The sequence below is a fragment of the Rhamphochromis sp. 'chilingali' genome (assembly GCF_963969265.1).
Source record: "Rhamphochromis sp. 'chilingali' genome assembly, chromosome: 18".
Lineage (NCBI taxonomy): Eukaryota > Metazoa > Chordata > Actinopteri > Cichliformes > Cichlidae > Rhamphochromis > Rhamphochromis sp. 'chilingali'.
In genome coordinates this window covers 10,185,117-10,209,938 of record NC_137945.1, presented here as the reverse complement: position 1 = coordinate 10,209,938, position 24,822 = coordinate 10,185,117, and the positions used below count along the sequence as shown (strand labels likewise).

Sequence of the window (24,822 nt, the reverse complement as noted above, 5' to 3'; positions counted from 1 at the left end):
TTGATTTGAAGAAATGGCGTGCTATTCATTTAGTGGTATAGACGGGATCAATCCAGTTGTCCCATCTGTCACGTCCAGTTTGCTGTGGGTATGCAGCAGTGTTTGACTTTCTGATAATCTTGTCAGCTCATACAAAGACTCCTGTCAATAAATGACACTTGTGGATTACGAGCCCTTCTCCAGTTTTGTAACTTGAGCTACAATGTTTTTGTACTGCAGATGTAGTATTTCTATAGGAACATGCTATTGTGGCTGAAATGGCAGTGGAGGTGTAATATGAGATGTGGTTGTAAATGCATCTTTAGCAATACTGCTTGAGAAATGAGATGACAGGGCAAAAATGGATATCCCACTCTTTGTATTCTTGGATATTTTTGGAAATGCGTCTGCACCAGTTATATTTGTGTCAAGTGTTGTTGTGTCAACTCTACAGCACTTCCCACTCCATGCTTGTCCTTTAAGAGAGTTTAAAATATCTGTTCTCTGGTTAGGTTGATCTCTGTGGATGTGATGGGATTGGTTTAGCTCTTAAACCTCTCTGCAACCAAAGTGATATAATTTCTTATAATCTCTTGCAGGCGTATTCCCAGGATGCATACCTCAAAGGAAATGAGGCATACAGCGGAAATGCCCAGAATATCCCTGAGCCCCCTCCCATATGTTACCCACGGATAGAAGTCAAGGCTGCAGGCATGGCTCAGTCATCAGAGCCTGTCACTGTCACTGAGACTCCCAGAGGGCCAGTTCAAGGACCAGGGAGGCGAGGGGGCGCCACAGAGAAGAGCTATCGGGTGGAAATTCCTGTTCCTCCTTCTCCTCCCCAGCAGACGTCAAAGTCTCAGACAGTGGTGTGTGTCTGTAATGACAATGTGAGGACAGTGCCCCCTGATCAGATCGAGAGGGGGTCTCGGGTGGCCCGGGCTGGACCCAGCCACAGGACTGAGGAAAACCGGTATGGTCCTACAACAGATTCTGGCTCGGCCCGACCAAGACCCCTTATTCCCTCAGTCCCTGGGAGCGCTCAGTTACAGTACCCCTCCTCACGCACCACAGAAATGCCAGTCTACCCCCCTTCCTCAACTTCTAGACCTGGAATCTATCCTGACACCTTATCTCCACCTGGACGGGCCTCGCAGGACACGTTCTCCACTGCCATCTCACCCAGCGCCAACCACTACTCACCCTCTCCCACAGCTCCCTCCACCTCCCCTCACCAGAACATTGACTGGAAAAACTACACCACCTATAAGGACTATATTGATGCCAAAAGACTGCACAGTTATGGCTGCCGCACCATCCAGGAACGCTTGGACACCTTGCGTGCAGCTTCCAGTTCTAGTTCTGTCTACACCCAGCAACGAACAACATCTCCTCCCGTTGCCAGTCAGAGAGGGGCACTGGAATCCCAGGTTAGACGCAGGAGTGCATCCAGTGACCGTGGGGTGGATACAGGTAGTCAAGGTGCTGCAGTGACAGCTCCTTTACGCAGCGCCTCCCAGGAGAGGCTAGGAGGCGGGGCAGAGAGGACGATAACAACTAGGAACTGGCCTCGTAGCGCTTCACAGGATGCTCTGCCTTTCTCAACCCCAACAGGAGTCACCAAACCTCGTGCTCGGTCTTGTGATTACCTGGGTCAGCATCCCGGAGAGCTAGGTGGGCGTCTCTCTGGAGACAGGTTGGGAGTGGAGGACAGGCTTCAGCTGGGTCAGGGAGAGGAAGCCAGGGCTAGCAGGCAGGGATCTGAGTTGAGGGCTTTACCTCATCTAAACAGGAGTCTCACTGGACAAGAGGAAGAAGGACAGGGATTTTCCAACTCGCCTCTAGCAGCTCCTGTGTTTACTAAAGGTACAACAGATTCTGCACTACCATCGAGGACAGATGGCATCATAATGAGGCCGTCACGTCTGCCTGTCAAAAATGCCATTTCAGACGCCTCACCTGCTATACCTTCCACTAAACCCATGGACCCTCTAAAAGACCAAAGAGCTAACATCATGGGCAACCATATGGGCTACTCCTCCCCTCTGCACCTGCAGCTCAGGTCCAGGGCTGACAGTCTGAAAATAGAGAGCAGGTCAGAGGCGGGGCTAGCAGCCAGATCCTCCTCTTGCTCTGGTCCTTCGTCTAAACTGCCCACGCAGAGACAACTACAAAGTGCTGGCAGTGCTTCTACCAGTAATGGAGCTGTCACCCAAAAGCCAAAGGTCAAAGAAACCTCTAGTTCCACTAATTCTCTTGTATGGACTAACGGCAGTCTTGCAGAAGGTGTTGAAGGACCTGATGCTACCGTTGTGGTCCTCAGAAGGGACAAAAACTCTGGAACTGCTCATGTTCGCCCTCCGTCCTATGTAATAGCTGTTAACGACAACCAGAGAGGAGTGACTCATAAGTCACCACACTTAGTGAAAGCAGGCTCTGCAGATGCAGCGATGTGCTGGACGTCTAGTGACAGCTACAGGGAGATGCATCTGAGAAGGCTGGGAGACACACGGCAAAAGTCCGGATCCAACAACTTGGATGACTCTCTGGATTCAATCCCCTTCATAGGTAAGACCTCCTTATCTTTATATGTTCTTTCTATAGCAACAAATTTGACACAAGAACAGTCTGTTTTGTTAAAGTACTGCTGGAATTCATTTTAAGCTTCAACTATCAGAAAGCTGCCATCAAATCATCAGGCACAATCTTGCTTTCATGTCTACTTATTAGGTAAAACTGTATTTCCCCATTCAGAACTTGGAAGCAGAAAATTCAGACTGCAGTTAATTTGAGGATGGTTGTTGGCACCTGTTGGCACTACGCATAGAGTTTAGCATAGTATTAGTATAGACAGATCAAATGATCTTAGTGTGAGTTCACATCAGCTAATGATTTGGCTGATTTTACATAGGGTGAGCTATATAAGCTATATAAGCTGCTTTACCGCTGCTGTTCATCTGCAAGCCGCTTTGCTGCCCACCTCTTCAATTTATGCTGTGTCTAACTTAAATAATGTCTGTGGTCATTGATGCCTGCTCCTTTTTATACGAGGACCTTGCTGCTACTCTCCCGTCTTAGGTTTTCAACATATGAATGCATCAAGGAAAGATGGAAAGGTGAAAGACTAGAGCCATGCCACCAAATATAAATAACTGGGGATGCGAAGAACTGTCTTCTTTTGACTTAAGTGACTAAAATTAATTGTCATAAATGATCAAGTTCATTTTTAAATAAAAAGAGGTTTTACATAAAATAAATACTGACATGCTTCAGTGTTGAAATAATATATGTGTAAATACTGAGTCTAGATAAAAGGCTTTGTATCGAAAAGTTGAATGCTACTGTTAGCCATGCATGACAATGGGCATTAATCTTGCAGGACAGGCAGAACTTCACAGTAAAAATACAATCAGTAGTTTAACACACTCTTATAGATCAATAGATGAAGACATATGACATATTTAATTCTCTGTAGGTGAAATGATCATGCAGTAATGGGCTGTTGAGTTCACACTCTGGTTTGCTCATAGCTATATTTCAGGGGTTCCTTGGGTTTTTATAAAATCTTTTTAAAAATCTATAATACCCAGTGATACCTTCTCATGCATGTTTTGGTTATGTTTGTAATTTATTAAATGTTAAAAAAAGAGTAATTAATTCATAATTAATTCACATGTAATTTCCATATTTAGCAGTTAGAAACCCAAGTTTAAAGTGATATCAAATGAAAAGTGAGAAACATATTTTCCTTCCACATGACACTCCCATCTCAAAATCCACAGTTTAAGGTGGTGAGAGTGATATTCTCCACTGTTGGTTGCCTGAGGACAAAAATGCAGACACGCCTTCAGTATCTTCCTGTTTAAAGGAAATAAAAATCACCATAACCAAAAACCATGGAAGCCAAATAATTATAATAAAAAATTAGTCTGAACTTCCTGTTTCTGTAGCATTTCATCAGAAAAATGCATTAAAAATCAACTTTAAGCTTGTCCGTTGTTGCCCCACTTTTGCTGCTACAATGAAATACATTGTGTCTAAATGTCATCATGGCTATACTATTGCATAATCAGGTGGGGGAATTCCCTGCAAGGTTTGCTCAGTGTGAATAAGAATGAATCCAGTTAACCTGTGTTTTGGTGGTAAACTGCCTTTTAAAGGACACTGTTCAGTGTAGAAATTTAAATTTTTAAAAAGTTTTGCTGCTGTTAAGCAATGTTTGTGTTCAGCATTTTGAACTTGGGACAACGTGACACGGTACTGCCAGTAAGCATGACATATTCAGACAATCCTTCGGCATCCGAAAGGGCAGCACAGAAAAAGTACACAGGGTGCACACTATGCACACGTACGCACTCACAGAGCTGCTTTCCAAGTCAATAAACGCACACACACTCCCTGAAACATCTCATATTTCCACCAGTGTTGCACAGAGAAAGAAACCTAAGCGTATCGTCCTAATGGACTATGACATAGCGGAGAAATGAGAGCATTCCTGCAGCAATCTGCTTCAATTACATTTCATTGTAAGCTTCCAAACAATAAGTGGAACAACTGCTGTACATTATCTGCCTGCCAAAAGTTTATTTTATTTCATGTATTTCTTTTGCAGGGAACAGAATGTAACATACACTACTAGAAAAACATGCGATATGTCACGTCTGCTCATGTTTCTGATGATTCTTTTTTTTCTGTTTTTCCTCATGAACTGAAGCTGAGAGCTGCATTTACACGTTGAGGTGTTTATAGAATGACATTATTGAGTAATGTTTGAAGCATCTTCTGTCTTTCCAAATCTCGTACAACTCTAGAGGCTGACAAGCTTGAACTCGACCTTGCATCCTCAGTTGTGTCTTCATTGATGACTCATTACCATCCAATGAGAGCAGCTCTTGTGTCTGTCTGGTGTCCTAGAACCTGCAGGGATTAATCACATCCTCTTCCAGCAGCACTTCACAGAGGCAGCCCTCACATCTCATGGTCTCGTTCACAGCATTTCGATCAAGATTAGATGGAGATCTTGGTGCTATAGCAGTAATGTGCCTTAAATCAGAACAATCTGGGGTTGTTTTTTTATCATGTTATGAGACGGCAGTGTGATATTGCTTATACTCTCATGGCAGTCTGCTGTATATTAAGCAACAGCATGGAGTTAGTTTAGCTGAGAATAGAGGATGGAAAGAGGTTTAGCGTGGTTTTTACCCAAAGATAACAAAATCAACCAACAAGTAACTTTGAAGCTCATTAATTTACTATTTACGTGTTATTTACTTGATGTGAAGCATCTGGAGCCTGCATGCTGGACTCTTTCTTCTTGCATTGATTTTCCCAGAGTCCCTCATGGATGAGTGCCAAAACATAAAAAATCCACATGTAATAACTTTGGACAAGATCTAGGTTAGTTGGATCCCCTCTGTTTAAATCTACAGAAACTGATGGCAGTGTGTAAATTCATTCTATCTTGCTATGAAAGTTGGAGGGTAGTTTGTTTATTTATCCCATTTCCTCTCACTTTAAATTACTCCAAGCAACAGCAGACTTGTCCCAGACTCCAGTGTATTTACTTGTTAGATCCACTTTGTGTTTGTGAATTCTGTACTTTGAAGTCCAAGCATTTATTTTGAAAATCAGAACTACAACATATTTCCAAGATTCAGAGGAAGAAATGAGCCTCATTTAAAATACTAGCTTTATTGCTGACAAGTCAAAAAGTTGAGCTCAGTTTGCAGTCCTGTTACTTGATAACAACAGTGCTACCTACCACGGGAAGGTAGGGACCCCCCCAGAAAAGAGCAATACTGCCTAATGTTTGGAGACCACAGCATGTGCAATGAACATGGCATCTTGTTGACTTTGAGCTAGTTGCTTGGAAGTCAGCTGTTGTCTTCCAAGCAACTTTGGTGCATCAACAATGGCAATTAAACGGCAATAAGGTGGAGTCAGTCAGCTGTCAGTCAATTTGGGGTCAAGTTGGCATTAACGTGCAATCTATTTGTGATAATTAGTGATTAGCTGTGAGAAATTGGTGAAAATCCAAAATTGTGTGCATGCAGAGAAATTTACATTAAACAGAAATGTATTTTGCTGTAAATTGATTGCTGTGTTGGCAATCTGTCTGCATCAATAAATTAGCTATTAGTAAGCCTGTGACAGTCTGTCTATGAGTGATTGCAGTCGGTCCAAGCTGTGCTGCAATTATTTGGAGACAGGTTGCCTCCCATCAGGCAACCTGTCCAATTGCTTTGCAGTCATTAGTGGTGACCCAATCGCTTGCCATCGGTGTGTGACAGCAGAAAAATTCGATGCAGTTACCAGGCAACCACCGATTTTTCCTAGTCACAAGGCAGTAGAGGCTTATTTGTACTTCAGTTGTGATTGAAGCATAATATGAATTACTGCAGACTGAAATACAGTAACAGGCTTTTTCACTACAGTGGTTCTGACTGAATTGGAGTCACCATTTGCTTTTATGTAGTGTGCCTATATTCTAACGATTTTGGTAAATATATTGGAACAGATCTGGAAGGTTAATGAGTTTATGCTGTTATTTTCCACACGGAACACAAATAAAACCATATGAAAGTCATATCTGTAGAGATGTTTTATGAGAACTTTATTGTACCCACAGAAACGACGTACACTTGTATTTACTATATTGACCAGAAACAAAAAGACACCAAACATGTTGTCTAGATGTGGATAGGTGCATGTTCTCCTGCTTAAAGCCAAATCAGTCTTGATGTATGAAAGTGAAATAAATAAATTGTAATTGTACGTGTTAAAACTCGCTGGCTGCCACCATCTTCCCAGAAACAGAGTTAGAGGTATATAAACAAGTGATTAAAGCAAATGGGCATCTGGCTTGCTTGCAGAAATGAGGTTTGCAGTGTCATGGGAGATGTCTTTGCGGTTTGAGGAAAGAGAGCAGGAATCTGTACCCTACAATGAGCACATGTTTCACGTTAAATGGCACCACTGAAAGTAAACAGTTTGCAAGGAAATTGTGTCTTTTAGATCTTTTCGCTGTTGTTCTTTTTAGCTATTTGTCTTTTGTAGTCAGGGCACTTTTCAAGTTAAATAACAGCGACAGTTACGTTTCTGGAGATGAATTTGTAAGAATTTGAAAAAGGTATTCTTTCCTTCAGGTGTGCCACAATGACCTGACAAGTTTGAAGTCTCTGGTTGAACCATTTACTTGTGCTCTGCACTATTATAAAGAGAGCTTTCAGTAACAATATCCGCGGTGTGGTCTCGCCCTACTTTCTTCATCACCATATTCGCTGATAAGATTCATTTCTGCAACTACTTGTTCGCTGTACCGGTCTCCTAATTTGTTTTTAGGGTTTGCCGCTTTGCAGATATTGCATATCACTCATTATGACACAGTCTCGCCTGTGATGATATAATGCAAGCTGACTGTACTGCATCTGTGTATTTAAAGGAAAGGGGTTGTAGCAGCTTATCTGGACTGAAGTGCTTATCAGCTGACTGACTGACTGAGTCTCTGTCTGCATCATGTAGTCTTCTCTCCGTACGTCTTATCGCTGCTTTTTATTGCGGTTTGCTGCAATGTTTATTCAAGTTGAGACAGCAGACATGACGTAGACCTTGGTTAATGTTGCTCTAATTTGCAGTATTATGGCTCCTATTGAGTTAAGTTGAATACATTTCAAAGATGTGGTATGATTAGCATCTCCAGCAGATTAACTGTGTTAGGAAAATACATATTTGGATCATGATTATGCCATGGTTGGAATTGTTGGTTTGTCACAGCTCTCTTCCCTTTAAGTGACAGCGTCAGCTTATCTGTACACTTTATGGCCGTGTACCATTAATGGTATTCACTTTCCTGTGGTTGTGCAACCTCTGTCATACACTGGAAGAGCCTCATGTTTTTGAGTTGAACAGTTTGAAACTGAATTGTGAACTTTTGAGGACTTAATGTAATCATTGATTTGTTGTCAGGTCTTCCTGAATCATCACCATGTCTGTCTTCTCTGAGCCTCGGGCTCAGGCTGCTTCATAACAATAAGTGGCCTGTGTCTGTACTCATAGATGTGCCTGCCATTTGTGACAAGCCTGATTGAGTCACAGTAGTTTATTAACTTCATGATGATTTTTGTCTTTGATGTTTTTTCTTATGCTGTATAAATTATTGACTTTTATTCATATTAGTTTCACAAATGTTCTTCTTTACTTCTTACCCTAATATAATAGTGATTTTAAAAAATCTTTTAAAATCTTATTATAAACTTAGTGAAAATCTATGATGAAGTTCCTAATTTAAATACAACTTTCACTGAATCTTTGCATAATTTATAAGAGATGGACTTCAGTGAAAAACTAGAATTACTAATGACTTCTTTGCAAGTTTGACTCTATGCAAAACTGGCCAGTGACCGTTTTGCATGCAGGTTCTGACCATCTGCTCTACCAGGTGAGCTACCAGGCTGCCTACAATACAAGCCCCATGCACAGGGCGCTAGTAGGAATCTGGTTACGACTGCTACGATACGTTTGCACATTTACTTTGGTTACATGCACACAGTTTTTCACGTTGTTTAAAGCCAATCCTAATTACAGTTCTGGATCAGGTGTTGTGCTACCTGTATAAAAGCCTCCTGTCAGCAGCACTCTTTGAGCTTACATTTTAAGAATTAAATGTGTAAAACTACAGAAATCTGTAACTTAATTATTTTGGTGTAGCATGAATTTAAATGGGGGAGATCTTTATTAGTAGAAAAAGCTGTGAAACTTAGAAATGCAATTAAAAGTCCAACATTTATGCTCGCATTTTACGTTTTCCAAAGCCAGCCTGGTCCTTATGTTAGACACTCTGTAGCCAAGCAACCAACCCGAGGGATCCACCCAGTGAAATAGTCAAATATATGAAAAGTTGAATATTTGGGTAAAAACCTAGTTAACATGTTGTAATTTTACTACAGTTTGTTTAAGAAATGTTTTAAAACCAGCCTGAGTGTTCATGTGATCCTTTTTTAAGTATGTTTAAGCTTTTAGCGGATATATTCAGACTATTATACTTCATGTTCAGGGGAGTGTTTTATGATTTTCTTGCCTTGCTGAACTCAGTTTCCTCTTTTCTGTCCTCAGATGAACCGTCCAGTCCGAGCATCGACCTGGAGAGTGCGCACATCCCCGCCTCAGCCGTGATATCTGGAACTCCCATCATCACCACCATCCCAGCCAGCCCCCCTTCTCCGTCCCCTCTCATTCGCCGCCAGCTGTCACATGACCAAGGTGTGTTTTCCATATCAAAGGGTTAGTCAGCTGCTGAATTTGGCGCAGAAAGGGACAGTTTCAAATAATTATGTGACCCTCTTTTAATAGATTCTCTCCGTCTCACAATTATTGAGTCAGATTCTGGTTCTAAAACTGAGCGCTCCAAGTCGTACGATGAAGGCCTCGATAACTACCGGGAAGAAGGCAAAGGGTAAGATGCTCTCACAACAGTGCATGTAAAAACTTGTGAAAACAGCCACTATCAGTCTTGTATTTAAAAAAAACAGGACAAACAAAGGCAGGTTTTAGTAGATTATTTACAGTTTAGTAGTAAAAACATGGCGCTGCACAAAAAGCGAAACATACCTCTGGGTTTAACTCCGATGCGGGTCCATCAGCTGTGTGCAGAGTTTTAACAATTTACTGATCACTTGTTAGGTCACATTTCTGGAAAGCTTATTGGCAGTGGATGGATTTATGGGTACCTTACTCCTGTGACTGATCAATTTTGCTTTTACACTCTCAAGAAAGAGAGGGTGTTGTCTTTCCTAAGCAGTAAAGTCAGAGGTTGTTTTGGTTCTGTTTTACTCCAAAACCAAAGAGAACGAGCACATTTTGTTTGAACCAATCCCACTGAAGCAGGTTTTATTATTTGATGTAGTTTTAAACGCTTATTCTCACACACATCTCATACTTTCTGCTGCCCTCACATTTTTTTCCATTTCTGTCTAGGCGGTCCTTGATACCTGGTCTGAAAAGTCTTATGAAGGTAAGTTTTTTTTTTTATGAGCTCACTGTCGGCTCTTTGTTTTATCAGCGTTTCCTGCTCAGATATTTATGCAACCTTTGTTTCACACCCACATTATAAACGTCTCTCACCGTAATGTGAATATATTGTGGAAACTGGGAGAGCCGTGGGAGTTGCGTCATGCTGCTTTTGTAAATGATTCATTTAAAAGGAGTTTTTAATTTACTGTATATCACTGGTGCACTTTCGCCTCGTCTTGCACTTGAAAACCTTTCGGGCTTTCATGCGTTTGCATTGGTTTCGTCTCCGTTTCAGGCTGTGGACAGGTCATCGGATGATTCAGGGTCAAGGAGAGATTCCTCATCAGACGTCTTCTGTGACGCCACCAAGGAGGGATTGCTGCATTTTAAGCAGCTTCATACAGAAAAGGCCAAGGTGTGCACCGTCTCTGTTTAAAACCCACACAGTGCCACAGAAATCATGCCTCACACACTTTTATATCCATTGACCTGCTCGAAATTTGGGTTATTAACCATAACAGCTCCTTCTTGATGATATCTTATCTATATTTCCTCTGCTGTTTGTTTTACTTGCTTGAGCAGTTTAGATTTTCTTGTCTCATATTGTCCACAACACCGTGATTATAAAGCAATAGTAGTGCTTTTAAGATTGGTTGAATTCCTGCTGTTTTGCTTTGTAAACTATTCTCTTCTTCATGACGTGTTTTATGTAGCGTGTCGGAGGCGGCATGCGGCCGTGGAAACAGATGTACGCCGTGTTGAGAGGAAACTACCTCTGCCTATACAAAGACAAAAAGGAGGGCCAAGCACACGCCAACTGCCAAGCAGTGGATGAGCCGCTGCCGATCAGCATCAAGTCCTGCCTGATTGACATCTCCTACAGCGACACGAAGCGGAAGAACGTCCTGAGGCTGACCACGTCGGACTGCGAGTACCTGTTCCAGGCTGAGGACCGGGAAGACATGCTGGCCTGGATCAGAGTCATACAGGAGAACAGCAACCTGGATGACGAGGTGCGAGTCTTGGGTTCAAACTGTTGGGACAGTCATTATACAAAAAGCAGTCACAAGACCCAAACTTTCATAAGCAGGCAAATTAAGTTAAAGTTAAGTTGTTTGAGTCCAAGTGCTGTGACTCTGCTCGTCTCCTCGGGAGAAAAAAAAAAACACTGAAAGAATTTGAAAAATTTTGTTTTCAGATGTGATAAAGTCATAAAAACAGATACCAATATTATCATGTTCGTCACGGGTTGAATAAGCGGTTTGGCATTTTTAATTTTACGATTTTTACTGATATATTTGGCAGCTTGCAGCTCAGTAGTTCTCACTAAGAGTGTCCTCGGGGGCTTTCATGCGCATTAGCTTTCATCTCCTTTGATTGAGCAAAGCTTTTAAAGCATGTAACCTTCTTGCAAGGCAAGTTTAGACATTTTCCTCAACCCATAGCTGTGTGATTAGCATCTGTTTATTTGTTGAAACTTTATGAAGTACAGTGCATGGGTTACAGGCTGACATATGCGAGTACACTGGGGTTTAAAAAGCAGATAAACGGGAATTTGATTCCTGTAAAAGACGGACAAAATTCATAATGTTTAGCACAGAAAACAGCTTCCAGATTCAGCGAGAACATGTGTTGTACAGCTCTAATCTAAACAAAGATTTACAACTTTCTTCTTAAACAGATGAGCTGTTGGAATATTTTTACTCAAGTTATCGAATTAAAATATTAATGGAAAATATCAAATTAGCGATCCATAAGCCACCCTCTTCTCTCACATACAGTGCTGCTCTAATTTTCCGCTCAGTTATTGATATTTTCTAATAATTAGGGGCTTTCTAAAAGCCACTGAGGCAGCGACGATCTTTGCTACATAAATGCAGAATTTCTGCATGGCGTTTCATCAAAACTCCCCACACCAGTTAGTTTTTCTTCAAATTTGTATTTACTTGTTTCCTCAATTGTGCTCTTTCCGCGTTCTTTCGATTGTAAACATTCATGTGATTCTTGGTACTGTCGGCTGCTCCCTTATTTCCCAGGGGGTCGCCTCAGTGGATAGAGCCGCATATTTGATTTGGCACAGATTTTATTCTGGTTGCTCTTCGTGACGCAATCCTCCCATTTATCCGAGCTTGGGATCAGGACTAGGAGTACGCTAGCTTGTGACTCCATGGTGTTTATTATGGTGCTTATTCTAGTTCTAATTATTTGTTTTAAATATGCGGGATTTCAAAATAAATGCGCCAGTTAAGGATGACACAGTTACATTTCAGTTGCACAGGGACAATAAAATAGCTGAATTTGTGTGTTCATCTGCAGAGTTCTGTCAGCAGGACTCGTTGTGTTCATTTCTTTTTCTGGACTTCTGGGTAACATTTATGTGACTAAAACTGAATAAACTGAATCTCTTTGAGTTTTGGTTGGATGAAACTTTTTGGAATGTTTTGTGACATTTTGGAGATGAAATGAAGAACAAAGTAGGTGCATCTTCCCGTATTTGAAATATAAACTCTTTTGAGGACCTAACCAGCCAAATGTTTTGTTCTAACAGTCCTCCCTGTGACACCTGAGAGCTGCAGGTTATATAACGATCTGTCATAGTCTGTAAGGCCGGGCTGAAGGGCACAATTGCACCAGATTCCCGTAAACATTTGTTATCACGTCTCATATCACGCCCTGTCGTTTTTTCCGTCTTCCCTTTTTTTAGAATGCCGACTTTACTAGCCACGACCTCATCAGCAGGAAGATCAAAGAGTACAACACCTTGATGAGGTAAGGGTGACATGAAAGCAGGTGAGCGGGGAAGGGAGGTGTCTCATAGCTCATGGGAAAGCTCTGAAAGTTTCGTGTCCATGTCTCATGCAGCCCGACTGGCAGCAAGACGGAGCCGTCTCCCAGAACTTCACGCCAGTCGCTAAGGCAGACGCTGCTGGGAGGGAAAGGAGAGACCAAAGCAACAAGCCCACACTCACCCAAAGCTGAGCAGGAGAGGAAGAACATGCACAAAGGTATGAAAAGGAAGAACATTTTATATCTGATAAATAATAAAATTAATTACTAATGCTTCCTTCATTTGTTATGTAAAAGTAGTATATAAACATTTACTGGGGTGGCTGTGGCTCAGGAGGCAGAGCAGGTCATCTACAAATCAGAAGGCTGGCAGTTTGATCACTGGTTTTCATTTTGAGTACATGGTGCCTCTGCTTTATGCAGCCTTTACATATTTAGATCAGGCAGCGTGACTATATGGTTAATACAATGCTCTGTAGTTAAACTCTTACAGGCTGTTTTTAAAGGGGTACAAATGGTTAAAGGAAATGAATCATAAATGCTCACAGAGCAAACTGCACAGTGCGTTGAAGGTGTTTTGATGATGACGATGGAGGGTATCACTTCTGGAAGTAATAACTCATTGTTTTACAGTTAATGTTACTTTAATGCAAGTAAGTACACGTTCAATGAGCTGTGCCTCAAGTACAACACCCGTAGAGCTTGATTCGTGCCTGTTAAAGGTAATAAACTTGAAGATTGTTGCACCTTGTGCCAGAAACTGCTCAGCTTAGCAGTACAAAACGTATTAGAGTGGCAAGAAGACTGCAAGAAAACAGTCAGTATAGTTCTGTATTCATATCTGGAGCATCACAATAATCCTGACAGTCGAATCCATTCTGTGCTTAATAAATCCTGTATTTGACAGCATTTGGATCCAGATAAGAATAAAAGCAGAAGTGCTCAGGATTTACACACAGTAGCTAAACATCAATCATATAAAAGGAGTTATTGGATTTTACTACATATCCTTAACTTATCTTTCTCAGACATGTTGTAATTAGAAGCTACTATTCACAGTATCCTGTGTGTTGTCCTGTGTGTGCAGATGACACCAGCCCTCCCAAGGATAAAGGGACATGGCGAAAGGGCATCCCAGGACTGATGAGGAAACCTTTTGAGAAGAAGCCATCTCCTGGAGTCACGTTTGGAGTGAGACTGGACGACTGTCCTCCTGCACAGACCAACAAGGTTCGGGCTGGTTTTATTCAGTGCACAAACCCAATGTTCTGCTCTGGAATGGGCCTTTTAAAACACGGTCCTCATTCCTCTGTGTTCCAGTTTGTGCCTCTGATTGTGGAGGTTTGCTGTAAGCTGGTGGAAGAGAGGGGGCTGGAGTACACGGGCATTTACAGAGTTCCTGGAAACAATGCTGCGATCTCCAACATGCAGGAGGAGCTCAATAACAAGGGCATGAATGATATCGACATCCAAGACGATGTGAGTGTCCTTTCATTGATCTGCTGCTGCTTTAATTAAACTCTCCTTGAAGTGCGTTTCCCTAATGGCCTGAAGTATTTTTAAAAGCTGCAGACTGACAGGTCTCTTTTCTACATCTTTGTACTCTGGCCAGTGATGGGTAAATCTTTAAAATGTAATATCTATTTATTGCAGAAGCTGGGTAAGCTTGTATTTCTGGATCACAAACATTATGCAGCAGCAGTGGAAGCTGTAGAAAACCATCATACTTGTTTTCCCAAATGAGCCTTTTGCTAAATTAATTGTGTTTTTGTACAGAAATGGAGGGACCTCAATGTGATCAGTAGTTTACTCAAGTCCTTCTTTCGGAAACTCCCCGAGCCCCTGTTCACCAATGGTAAGTTGATTCTTCTTGCCATCTAGTGGTTAAAAAGGAGAACTGTCATCTGTAAAAGTATTTTTACTTCTTCTTTTTTCGTCCTGCAGAGAGGTACTCAGATTTTATAGAGGCCAACAGGATAGAGGACCCAGTGGAGAGACTCAAAGTGCTGAAGAGACTGGTGAGTAGAAGTCGTTTTGTAACATTTAACCTCATTAAAATTACACAAAATGCAAGAAACTAAGATGTCAGACATTCAATTTGTGTTTTGTGTAATTTCTCTTTTCCTTACAGCTTCACGAGTTACCGGCTCATCATTACGAGACCCTCAAGTTCCTCTCAGCTCACCTGAAAACTGTGGCTGACAACTCTGAGAAAAATAAGGTATTTGTTGTTGTTGTCATTGTTGCTTTTGTTGTTTACATATTTTTGTTCTTGTCTGTAGTGTAATTTATAGTCTTATTATACAATTATGTAGACCCCTCTGTTCTGAGTTACTCAGTTTGGAGACAAACAAAAAAAAGAAAAAAACAACTTTTTTAAAAAAAAATGTCAGATGGAACCGAGGAACCTGGCCATCGTGTTCGGCCCAACTCTGGTGCGCACCACCGAGGACAACATGACCCATATGGTGACGCACATGCCCGACCAGTACAAGATAGTGGAGACCCTCATTCAAAATGTGAGTTTCAGTGTTGGGTCACTGATTCAAACATGCACACAAATTTTTATTTTCTCACGTTTATTTCGTGTCTTGCAGTACGATTGGTTCTTCACTGAAGATGGAAATGGAGAGCCAGTGGTGGGTACAGACGTTACTACAATAACATTGTTTTCTTCTCTAAATACTAAAACAAAAAAGGCAGTTTTGGTGAAGGGAGTTGGCAAAAAAAATGTAGATGGCAAAGAGAAAAAACACTGAATCAGTTCGAAAGCATTGATCAGTTTTTACTCAGTGAAAACAAAAACATTGCGGTTCAAAAACATGATTGGTGTTACTACCCAGCTCTGTTAGGAAGGAGGGAAGTAACATAAAACCAGATGGACGTGGCTCAGCCACGGTATTTATTGCTTAGAGGTTTTCCAAAGGCGAAGAAAAGAGGCAGACTGCAAGGGAAAGGAGGGTTTGTGGGTGCTGCTAAATCAAATAGAAAAGCAAAAAGTGGTAGGACAAAATTTTAGTGTTTTTTTTTTTCTTCCACCACCAACAAATTGCTGGTGCCATTCTGTGGCTACTGGATGTGATTTTCAGTTGCATCCTGCAGAATCTGCCCACCATGATTTTCCTAAAAGAAACACTTTCATCTTTGTAATGCTTCGTTCTCCTATTGGTTGAAATGTGGAACCTCATCAGTGTGAAAGAAGTAACAGTACAACTGCAGCAATGCTTCCTACCCCAACTAAAACACTCTAGTAGCAACACCACTGTCCCTTGTGGTGTTTCTGAGTATTTCCCATGTGCTGTGTGCTACATGTGAGAAAGGACAGCTTTAGACTCCTGATGTTGTTCAGAGTACATGTTTGAAAATTGGTTTCAACTAACTTATGCAGCACCCAAGAAGTTAAGTATGTGTTCTTTCAAAGGATAGTTCACAGTTACAACAGCAAAGTTAATGGAAGAATGAGGTGCCCAACACCGAGCTGCATTCACTGAACATTGCTATGAAGTTGACCTGCTTTTTGATTGGACGTTGAATGAAGAAAATTAACAAACCAGCAAAAAACTGTTTTACCTTTTATGATGAAAGATACCCAAATCAAATCATTAACTTCTCCTTCCTCCTTTCAGACTGTGTCCCAGGAGGAGAGTGCAGTGGAGTCTCAGCCCCTCCCCAACATCGATCACCTGCTCACCAACATCGGCCGTACGGGCACATCGCAGGGTGAAGTATCAGGTAACACGCTGCATTTTGGCAGGCCAACTCTGTGGTGGGTTAACCTTTCTCTACCCTTTCACCGCTGAGCACTGTGGTCAAAGCTGGGAGGGACCGGTTGTGTTTAAGATTAGAAACAAATGTTGATGATGCTGCTTCTTCCCCAGGCCAAGCTTCCCCTTTTGCTCCTTTGGCTGTTGCCATTAGGAAGAATGGCTAACACTGAGTCCAAACAATGAATTCTCATTCTGGGACGTTACATAATGCCCTTTTGTCAGGTGTCTTTTGGCCCTGCTTTTGCAGTTCTGTAAACTTATTAGGTGTTAGGAATTAGGACATCGGTAAGGGTGGCAGTGTCAGAAATTACAAGCTTAACAGCACGATTATTGTGGTTGATGCCACTGTGGTTCGCATCCTGTTTTGAGCTTAGAAGACTTTTTATTACCTCAAACTGGGCTTTTGGGGGCCACATATTACATAACAAAAGTCTGAATTTTCATCTTAATTCTGACCATTTCAAGAACTTAACTTCTGTAAATGAAACCCCACGTAGCTCACCTGGTAAAAAAACATCTTTATTCCAATTTATTCCAAGTTTTGTGCACAGGGAAAAATCATGGATTGTCTTAATATTTATTCCTTGGTTAAGTTTACACCTCTTTAAAGATCCATTCGTTGATTCTATAACCCGGCGTGTTATGCACGCTACTGCGAAAGGACACCTTCTGCTGAGACACGCCAGCAGCTTTGACAAAACTGCATTATCTGACAGCCCCGATATGAGAACAGGCCGGTCCAAATCCCTGTGTGGGATTCAGTGGGCAATTTATTTGCATCCCCAAAAGGATGCAAAAAATTGCCTCCCTCCTTCATTTGCTTTAAAATCTATTCCTCCTTTTCGGTATATGCTAGCCTTTTAAGCAGTTCTTTTTAAACAACCTTCTGCCCTTTTTGGTACCCCCATTTCCCCCTCTTTTTCCTGCCTACTGTTGCACTAATACGGCATGTTCTTTGGCACGTCAGAACTAGATGTTTTTACAGTAAAAGGCGACCTCTGATTCCTCTGTCTCTAGTGAGGCTCTGTCGGGTGTCCTAACGGCTTTCCCAGCATTCACACATACTGATCTTGACACAGGCCAAGTGGGAGGAGTCTATCACACCATGATGTCACTGATGGACTCTATAATGTCTGTGATGGACAGCTGGAACTGTAGGAAGAAGGAGGATTGTTGCCCGCAGTGTAGCTGCCTAGTCTGCAGGAACCCGCAGCTCTATTAAGAAATGCCAAAGAGAGAGAAGAAAACAAAACAAACAAACAAACAAAAAAGTTAATCAAAGAAAGCTTGATGAAAAGGGGAAGCGAAGCGGCAACACGGTACTGTACGGTGTCCGGTTTTCTATCAGAGTATACCTAACACAGGCCGGTGCTACTGTCTGAAAGGCTCTCCGCTGTCTCTCCTCACTGTCTCGCAAGCTTGCCAACAGGAGAGATAGCATGGTACGGTTTCTACGTCACTGGTCAGTGTGCACCTGCATATTGTGCCTCCATCTGTATTGTAAGGGGTGTATAGGGGGGCTTGGCTATGTCACACAAACACAAATTTTAGCTAAGGGATGCTATGAGTGACAGATTGCAGAGCAGGTGAGGACTGATTATAGGTTTTCCTTGCTGACACACTCATTCTCATGTAGTGTCCTCTCTTCTCATATAGCTAGCCCCTCTGTGACCCCCCCGTCACCTTCATTTCTTTTTTTCTTTATTTGGTTTCTTCCATAGATGTTTTTTGTCATCACTGTGTCAATGTGTCTGAGACCTCATATCATCTCACACTGCTTCATTGGCAAATTTGGTATTAACCTGTTTTGACAGAAATGGATCGGTGACATTGATCTCCAGTTAGAAGCTTAAACCATATTTGTTATTTTAATACTGAAGTTTAATTTTAGGCTTTTTTTAAAATAAGGTTGACAGTTACAAAAAAACATGGCTAGGAAAAGGGCTGTCACATCATTAGATTGTCACTGTACAAATATTTGTGCTAAAAAGCTTCATGACAACATTATTGCAATATCTGGAAAATCAGAAAAAGAATATTCAGATCATTCAAATTATTTGCAACTTTGTTTATTATGTGTTTATTTCCTTTCTGGCAAACGAATCTTAGTCAGAAAAAAGAAGCTATGACGACGTGTCTCCAAAATCTCTATATACTGTGGTTTTATCATAGACTGTATGTAAAAGATGGAAGCAACCGCTTCTGTTGACTTTTAAGGTTCTGTGTAAAACATGAACTGGGAATTTAGACTTTCACCTTAAACTTGACATGACGAGAGGTTTGGATCTCACTGAGGAACTGAAAATACTGCCCATTCATAAAATAGTGACCAGTCAGTCAAAATGAAGCCAGACTCTATTGTCCATTTTACGCTACATGAAATCATAATTTACTGTATGAACATCAGCTGAACACTGACTTTTTAAAGAAGCAATTTCAGTCTGTGCTTGCTATTTTAAAAGTACAGGTAATAGAAGCCTTTTTGGTGGCTCTTGCATTTTTTATATACAGTCTATGGGTTGTAGCTAGCTAGCAGTTACTGTGTCATCAGGAGGCAATCAACATTAATGCTCAGAAAGGATTTTTTATTTTGGAGTTTTATTTTGGAGGTGGCCTCTTCCTAGTGTGTATTGCTTACTTGATGCAGAAAAAGTCTGTCTTTTTCCTTCGAGTTTTCGTCCTTTTAAAAAATGATTTCATCCACGTTCGATTTCTACTTTGTTTGTACCAGTTTTATAGGGTTTCTAGTTAGTTAGCTGATATTCTAGCATGTGAATGATATGAACTGGGTCATCTACAGTAACAAATTACATGCTTTTTGGACAGTTTCACCTCTTCATGGCTTTGAAAATGATAGTAAACTCAAGTGTTTCTTAACCTAAAGAAACTTTTTAAAACCTAGTTGGATGATCTGAAAAGTAGCACAAACCACAGAGATTAAGACACGTGAGAGGTTGACACTTGCAGTGACAATTACAACAGAAGCATTTGTTCATAATTCTTACAGTGCAGCCCAAGAAATTGTTGAAAGTATCAGGAGAAATCCTCATGTGTGGCCACTACCAATTTTTTTTTCTATCAGAAAATGCTACCACAGGACCACGGTTTCATTCCTGGATAACAAATCGATCACCATCCTCGTGTTGCATGGCACGTCATCTGCCCCGCTGCTGTTCGTTGCAAAAGTTGCACTCAGAATCACCAAGATGAGCTTTGATGGAAATAGCCGTCAGCATCTTCTGTGGGTTTTCTGACACCCTCTGGTCTACACTTAATTAGGAAACAATGTCATGTCACATGTCATGTCACATGTCACACATACAGACGTGGACCTGAGTGTAACGCTGAGCTCATCTGTCCCCGTGTGCAGCATGGCCTGTTGTCCGCTTGTGTTTGCTCTCACCTCTCATCGGTCTCGTGTTTTTCATCATGCTTCTTCTCATCAACATGGTTCTTTCTCCTCCTTTGTTTCCTGTCACACTCATTTCCACACGTTTAACCCCCTCTGTGTGCTCACCTGTGTTGTTAAATCATCTAACGTGTCTCTCTTTTTCTCTTTTACCTACAGATTCCCCAACTAGTGACTCGGCTAAATCAAAGGTGAGTGTGTGTCTCCAGTGTCTGATGGTGTGAGATGAGAGGAGGTAGGAAGAGAACAGATGATATAAACTTACTGCTGAAGGCATTTTCACCTAATTTAATTTATAGCAGCATCTTGTTTACTTGTTCTGATTTTCTGCCTTATTCCTGAACAGTGAAAAAGACTAATTTGTGGTACTCACAACACTACTAGAATACATATAAGAAGTTAAACAGCAACATCTGCAATGTTCTCATTAAGAGACAGATGTGATGCTGGACTTTGTTTTATGGCTCAAAGACAGCCTGTCAAAAAATAAGGAACGTTAAAAAGATAATTCGGTGTTAAATACCAGAGGATCAGAAAGAAAGATTGTAAACACAAAACTTAAACAAATGACTGACCACAAAATTTGTTTGGCGTTTGAAAACATGCACGATTGCTGTCACAGGGTGCAGGGATTTTGTACTTCAAAACACCCACAGACCTCACTGTGAACAGTTTTCACTCATCTGTTGCTACACACTGGGCCTCATTCACAAAAATTAAAAGATCACGTGGTCCCTGTCCTCCACCTGCTTCTTTCATTTTCTTCTAGTTGTGGTTCAAAGGGCTCCACATCTGTTATTGCAGCCCAGCTCTCTCAGTTTACCCGAGGAGGAGGTGTGCCGCTTCCGGCTTTCATTCACCAAAGTCTTCCTTTTTTGCATTTTGCAAGTGTTCCGTTTTACAGCAACTTCATTGATTTCTCAGTAGTTTCTGGGAAAATCTTTGTCCTGGTGAATAACAAAAAAGTTCACTATGAATCTGATGGTAATTCAGAATATTTGTCTGGACATACAAGTGATTGAGGCCCATTGTGTATTCTCAGTGCTGTGACCACACATTATTTGACCCTCGCATCCACAGTGAAAACGAAACAATTTCCATGGTTAGATGGTCAGTGAGTTGGAGCTATAAAGGCTGCTGTGCATCAAGTCTTTCATGAAGTCCTTCTCGGGGACACCCTGGATTAAAAACTTGTGGCTGAGGAACTTGGGAGTGTTCAACAGCTTGTTAGGATGTAGGAGGGAAAAAAAGGCAGATGCTTTCCATCATTGCACTGCTGTTCTCTTCAGCTTCAGCCGCGCTTCAGTTCATGCTGTGCTGCTGCTTCTGCTTCTGCTTTAAAGCCAGCATGAATCAGTACTGTGCTCCCTGTTTATGATGCTGCTAATGTCCCTCTTTCTGTCTACTTGTTTGTCTGGTGCTTCATGGGAACAGGTGGAGTACAGACTTGAGGAAAGGGGTTGGGGTTAAAAGTTTCTGTGTCGTCTTTTGTGTTTCTTAGATTCAGCAGTGCTCATTTTGTTCTTCTTGTGCTCTCTCTTTCTGTTCCCCTCTCCTCTGTGCAGGGTTCCTCAGGGAAGGATCAGTGCAGCAGAGACCTCCTGGTCTCCTCCATCTTTGCTGTAGCCAGCCGCAAAAGAAAGAAGTCAAGGGAGAAGCCGCAGCCTAGCAGCTCAGACGATGATCTGGATTCTGTATTCCTCAAGAAGGAAATCCTTGGCCAGAAGCCAAACCAGCAGACCGAGGCACAGGGCGAAACTCGTCCCAGCCCTAACACCAAACCCAGCACGAAGCAGCAAGCACGGACAGAAGAGAGGAAGGAGAACGGGAGGACAGTGGAGCTCACACCTAAAGCTAAGAGAGAGCACCGAAACTCTTTATTCCTGAGGGAGAAGATTACCCCCAGACGCTCCTCGCCTTCACCTTTACCTTCCCCAAAGATTTCCAACTCTCCCAACATCAGCTACCAAACAGCTCCTCAGGGAAAATCCTCATTGTCAGACCCTCCGTCCCAGCTTGATGAAAACACCTCAGACCTTGGGACCATGAGCTCTGGAGCATCAGTGCCACGATCCAGACCGAAAAAGTGGATTGCGGGAGTGTCCCCTGACCTGCCAGCAGGAGCCGCTCTGGGAGCAGGTGCGGGGGCGTCCGCTGGCGCAGAGGTGAGCTCTATCACCTCTGACTACTCCACCACCTCCTCTATCACGTTCCTGACTGGAGCGGAATCAAGCGTGCTGAGTCCAGAGCTGCAGGGTGGCGAGGAGGCAGATGATGAGCGCAGTGAGCTCATCAGCGAGGGACGACCGATGGAGACAGACAGCGAGAGCGACTTTCCAGTTTTTGCTCCAGGCGGCGGCAGCAGCCAGTCCACACCCTGCCCAGCGCAAAGTCAAGAAAAGGCAGAGGCCAAAGGGGGCAGTGCTATCGAAGGGGGCACCTCACCAAAACTGGAAGCACGGCGGCTCTTCCCAACACACCGCATGATCGAGTGCGATACCCTCTCAAGAAGGTGGTCCCTGAAACAGAAAACAGACAGTGAATCATCAGTCGAAGGGGCTGCTGGCAGCGGGGAGCGAAGCGAGGGCAGGGCGGAGTCTTCCAGCCGGTTGTCTCGAGTCCTGGAGGTGATGAAAAAGGGCCGATCCACGAGCAGCCTCAGCTCTTCTTCGCGCAGTGAGTCAGAGCGATCCGAACCAGCCTGGCACCTTAAGATCACAGAGAGGCTCAAGTTTAGGCTACGAACGTCCGCTGATGACATGTTTACTCAGAAGAACCGATCTCCCGACGGTCGCAGTAAGAAAAAGAACATCCGACGGAGGCACACCATGGGCGGGCAGAGAGACTTCGCAGAGCTGGCAATCATCAACGACTGGCGGGAGCAGGGTGGGGTGGACCAGGCGGCTGAACTCTCAGCTCTAGACCCCCTGAGGCCTAGATGCTCCTCTCAGGACTTATCCATTCGAGACTGGATTGCGAGGGAGCAAAGCAGAGGCTCCGAGCCAAGCGTCGAGGTTGCGCCCAAAGCGGTGCCTGAGGATGATCACGCAGAAGTGCATGAAGAAAGACCTCCCGAAAGACCTCCACCTCCACCGCCTTCGGATTCCCCTGGGGCTCAGCCTCCAGCCGGGGAGCACATTAACGGCAGAGGGCTGCAAAGCAAAAACAAAGGCTCCTTAGGGGACGACGCTCACCCACACAAACTCTCTGGAGCGCAAGTTGTCCGCTCACGGTTCTACCAGTATCTGTGAAATGGAAAACAAAAAACAAAACCGGGATGAATGTGTACGTGTATGAATGTGGGTATTTTAGCTGAGGTTACTGCACAATATTTTTTCTACAAAGTATACTTTATGTATCTACTGTACATACTTATTATGATTGTTACTGGAATTCGACTGAAGAGATGTCTAACACAGACTTTTCTCCTGTAAGATCGAACCCAACGAGTGCAAGAATCTGACTTTAATAGGACACGATGACAAATATAAGGGTCAACTCGAGTATTACTGAGGAAAGCAGGTGCAAGAGTTTTTTTTAATAAGGAATCATGACTCAGTTCTTCCTCTTTGGAGCGGTATGAAGAATGTATTACACTTTTTGGACTAACATGAGTTGCTTGTGACAATAATGTCTTTTTCAAAACGGCATGTCTGTGTTTTTCTCGGCTGTACTTGAAGTACGTGGAAGTAACTGAGGGCTGCTTTCTGAGCTGAGTGCTGTGGGAAGTTAATTTTTTTCTTTTTATGTTTCTTGTCGTTTTATTTTGTATTTTCACAGCACACTCACAACAGCCAGATATTAGCTTGAGGAACTGGGGGATTATTATAGTTTTATGAAATAAAAGACTGAGAAAACAGTAATAAAAGCTGATACTACAGTATGTAATGCTTGGTACAGTAGTTTTGTGAAGGTATAGTCCAAAAAGTGAGTTTTTACATACGAAAAAAAAAGTGCCTCTTTTATTTGTTTTGTTTTTAAACTGTTTTTATGGATGGTTGGAAACACAAGGAGGGTTGTTTTTTTTCTTTTAACCTCACAGGCATTCCAGATTTTATCCTGTTTTTAGTTAAACTCACAGCAGCATCGGAGCAACATCGGATTTTTATCGCGGTAATGTTTCATTATAGTTTTATTTCAGTTTTCCACCCCCCCCCCCCCCGGGTTTTGCAGTAAAAATTGAACGGGTGCTTTAAAAAGCTGGGAGAAAAAAAAATAAAAAATATGTTTGAAACTGCATGAGACAATGTTTGCTGAAGAGTGAACATCTCGCCCGTGTTTACAGAAAAACATGGGCGCAACACCACGTCCTCCCCTCAACAAACACTGGAAATAAATAACCTTTATTTAGACCCTCGTCTCTTTGGCGTCATTGTTGTTATTCTCAGAAAACATCTGGGAAGAATAATAGACCAGATTTTTTTTTTGTCCAAACAAATATATTTATTACAATAAATCGCATATGTTTTTATCAAAGCATTGTGTTGCTCTTCAGATTTGTATGCTTGCATCACGTTGAAATATTACAACAGCCTGATTTAAATCACAACAATCATGACAGCTGTTGTAATGCAACACCAGCTTCAAAGCTCAGGAATATACAATGATCTCTTGGCTTACTTTCCTGCTTTAAACAGATGGGGTGAAACTGACAGGGATCGTAGACAAATGTTTCTTAATTTTGATGCCTTCAAGATATAAAATTCTGCCTCATTCCAAGAAGTTTAAATAGAAATCTGAGATCAGGTCATGTGCTGCAAACAATATGAAGCATAAATAGTTGCAGAAATAAACAAATTACAAATAACTGACACAAAAAACTTACTGCTCTTGTAATTTACAGCCAAAGTTTGTAGATTTTCCTGTTTTATA

At 42.2% G+C, this 24,822-nt stretch overlaps 1 protein-coding gene across 8 annotated transcripts in view; it reads left to right on the top strand.

The window, feature by feature from the left end:
* Positions 1-24,302, top strand: part of arhgap21a (Rho GTPase activating protein 21a) — a 100,867-nt gene extending 76,565 nt beyond the window's left edge. For 7 of the 8 annotated variants that reach the window (XM_080864905.1, XM_080864904.1, XM_080864901.1 and 4 more), the window contains 18 exons: positions 579-2,547; positions 9,091-9,237; positions 9,328-9,430; positions 9,952-9,988; positions 10,283-10,402; positions 10,701-11,000; positions 12,692-12,756; positions 12,850-12,992; positions 13,862-14,004; positions 14,095-14,253; positions 14,551-14,629; positions 14,719-14,792; positions 14,906-14,995; positions 15,168-15,293; positions 15,372-15,413; positions 16,401-16,506; positions 20,110-20,141; positions 21,516-24,302. In XM_080864905.1, the coding sequence (XP_080721031.1) occupies positions 579-2,547; positions 9,091-9,237; positions 9,328-9,430; positions 9,952-9,988; positions 10,283-10,402; positions 10,701-11,000; positions 12,692-12,756; positions 12,850-12,992; positions 13,862-14,004; positions 14,095-14,253; positions 14,551-14,629; positions 14,719-14,792; positions 14,906-14,995; positions 15,168-15,293; positions 15,372-15,413; positions 16,401-16,506; positions 20,110-20,141; positions 21,516-23,201 (5,421 nt within the window). In that variant the 3' untranslated portion in view covers positions 23,202-24,302. The remainder of the gene's footprint in view (positions 1-578; positions 2,548-9,090; positions 9,238-9,327; positions 9,431-9,951; positions 9,989-10,282; positions 10,403-10,700; positions 11,001-12,691; positions 12,757-12,849; positions 12,993-13,861; positions 14,005-14,094; positions 14,254-14,550; positions 14,630-14,718; positions 14,793-14,905; positions 14,996-15,167; positions 15,294-15,371; positions 15,414-16,400; positions 16,507-20,109; positions 20,142-21,515) is intronic. The other variant, XM_080864903.1, reaches the window with a different exon arrangement.
* Positions 24,303-24,822: the final 520 nt, after the last annotated feature.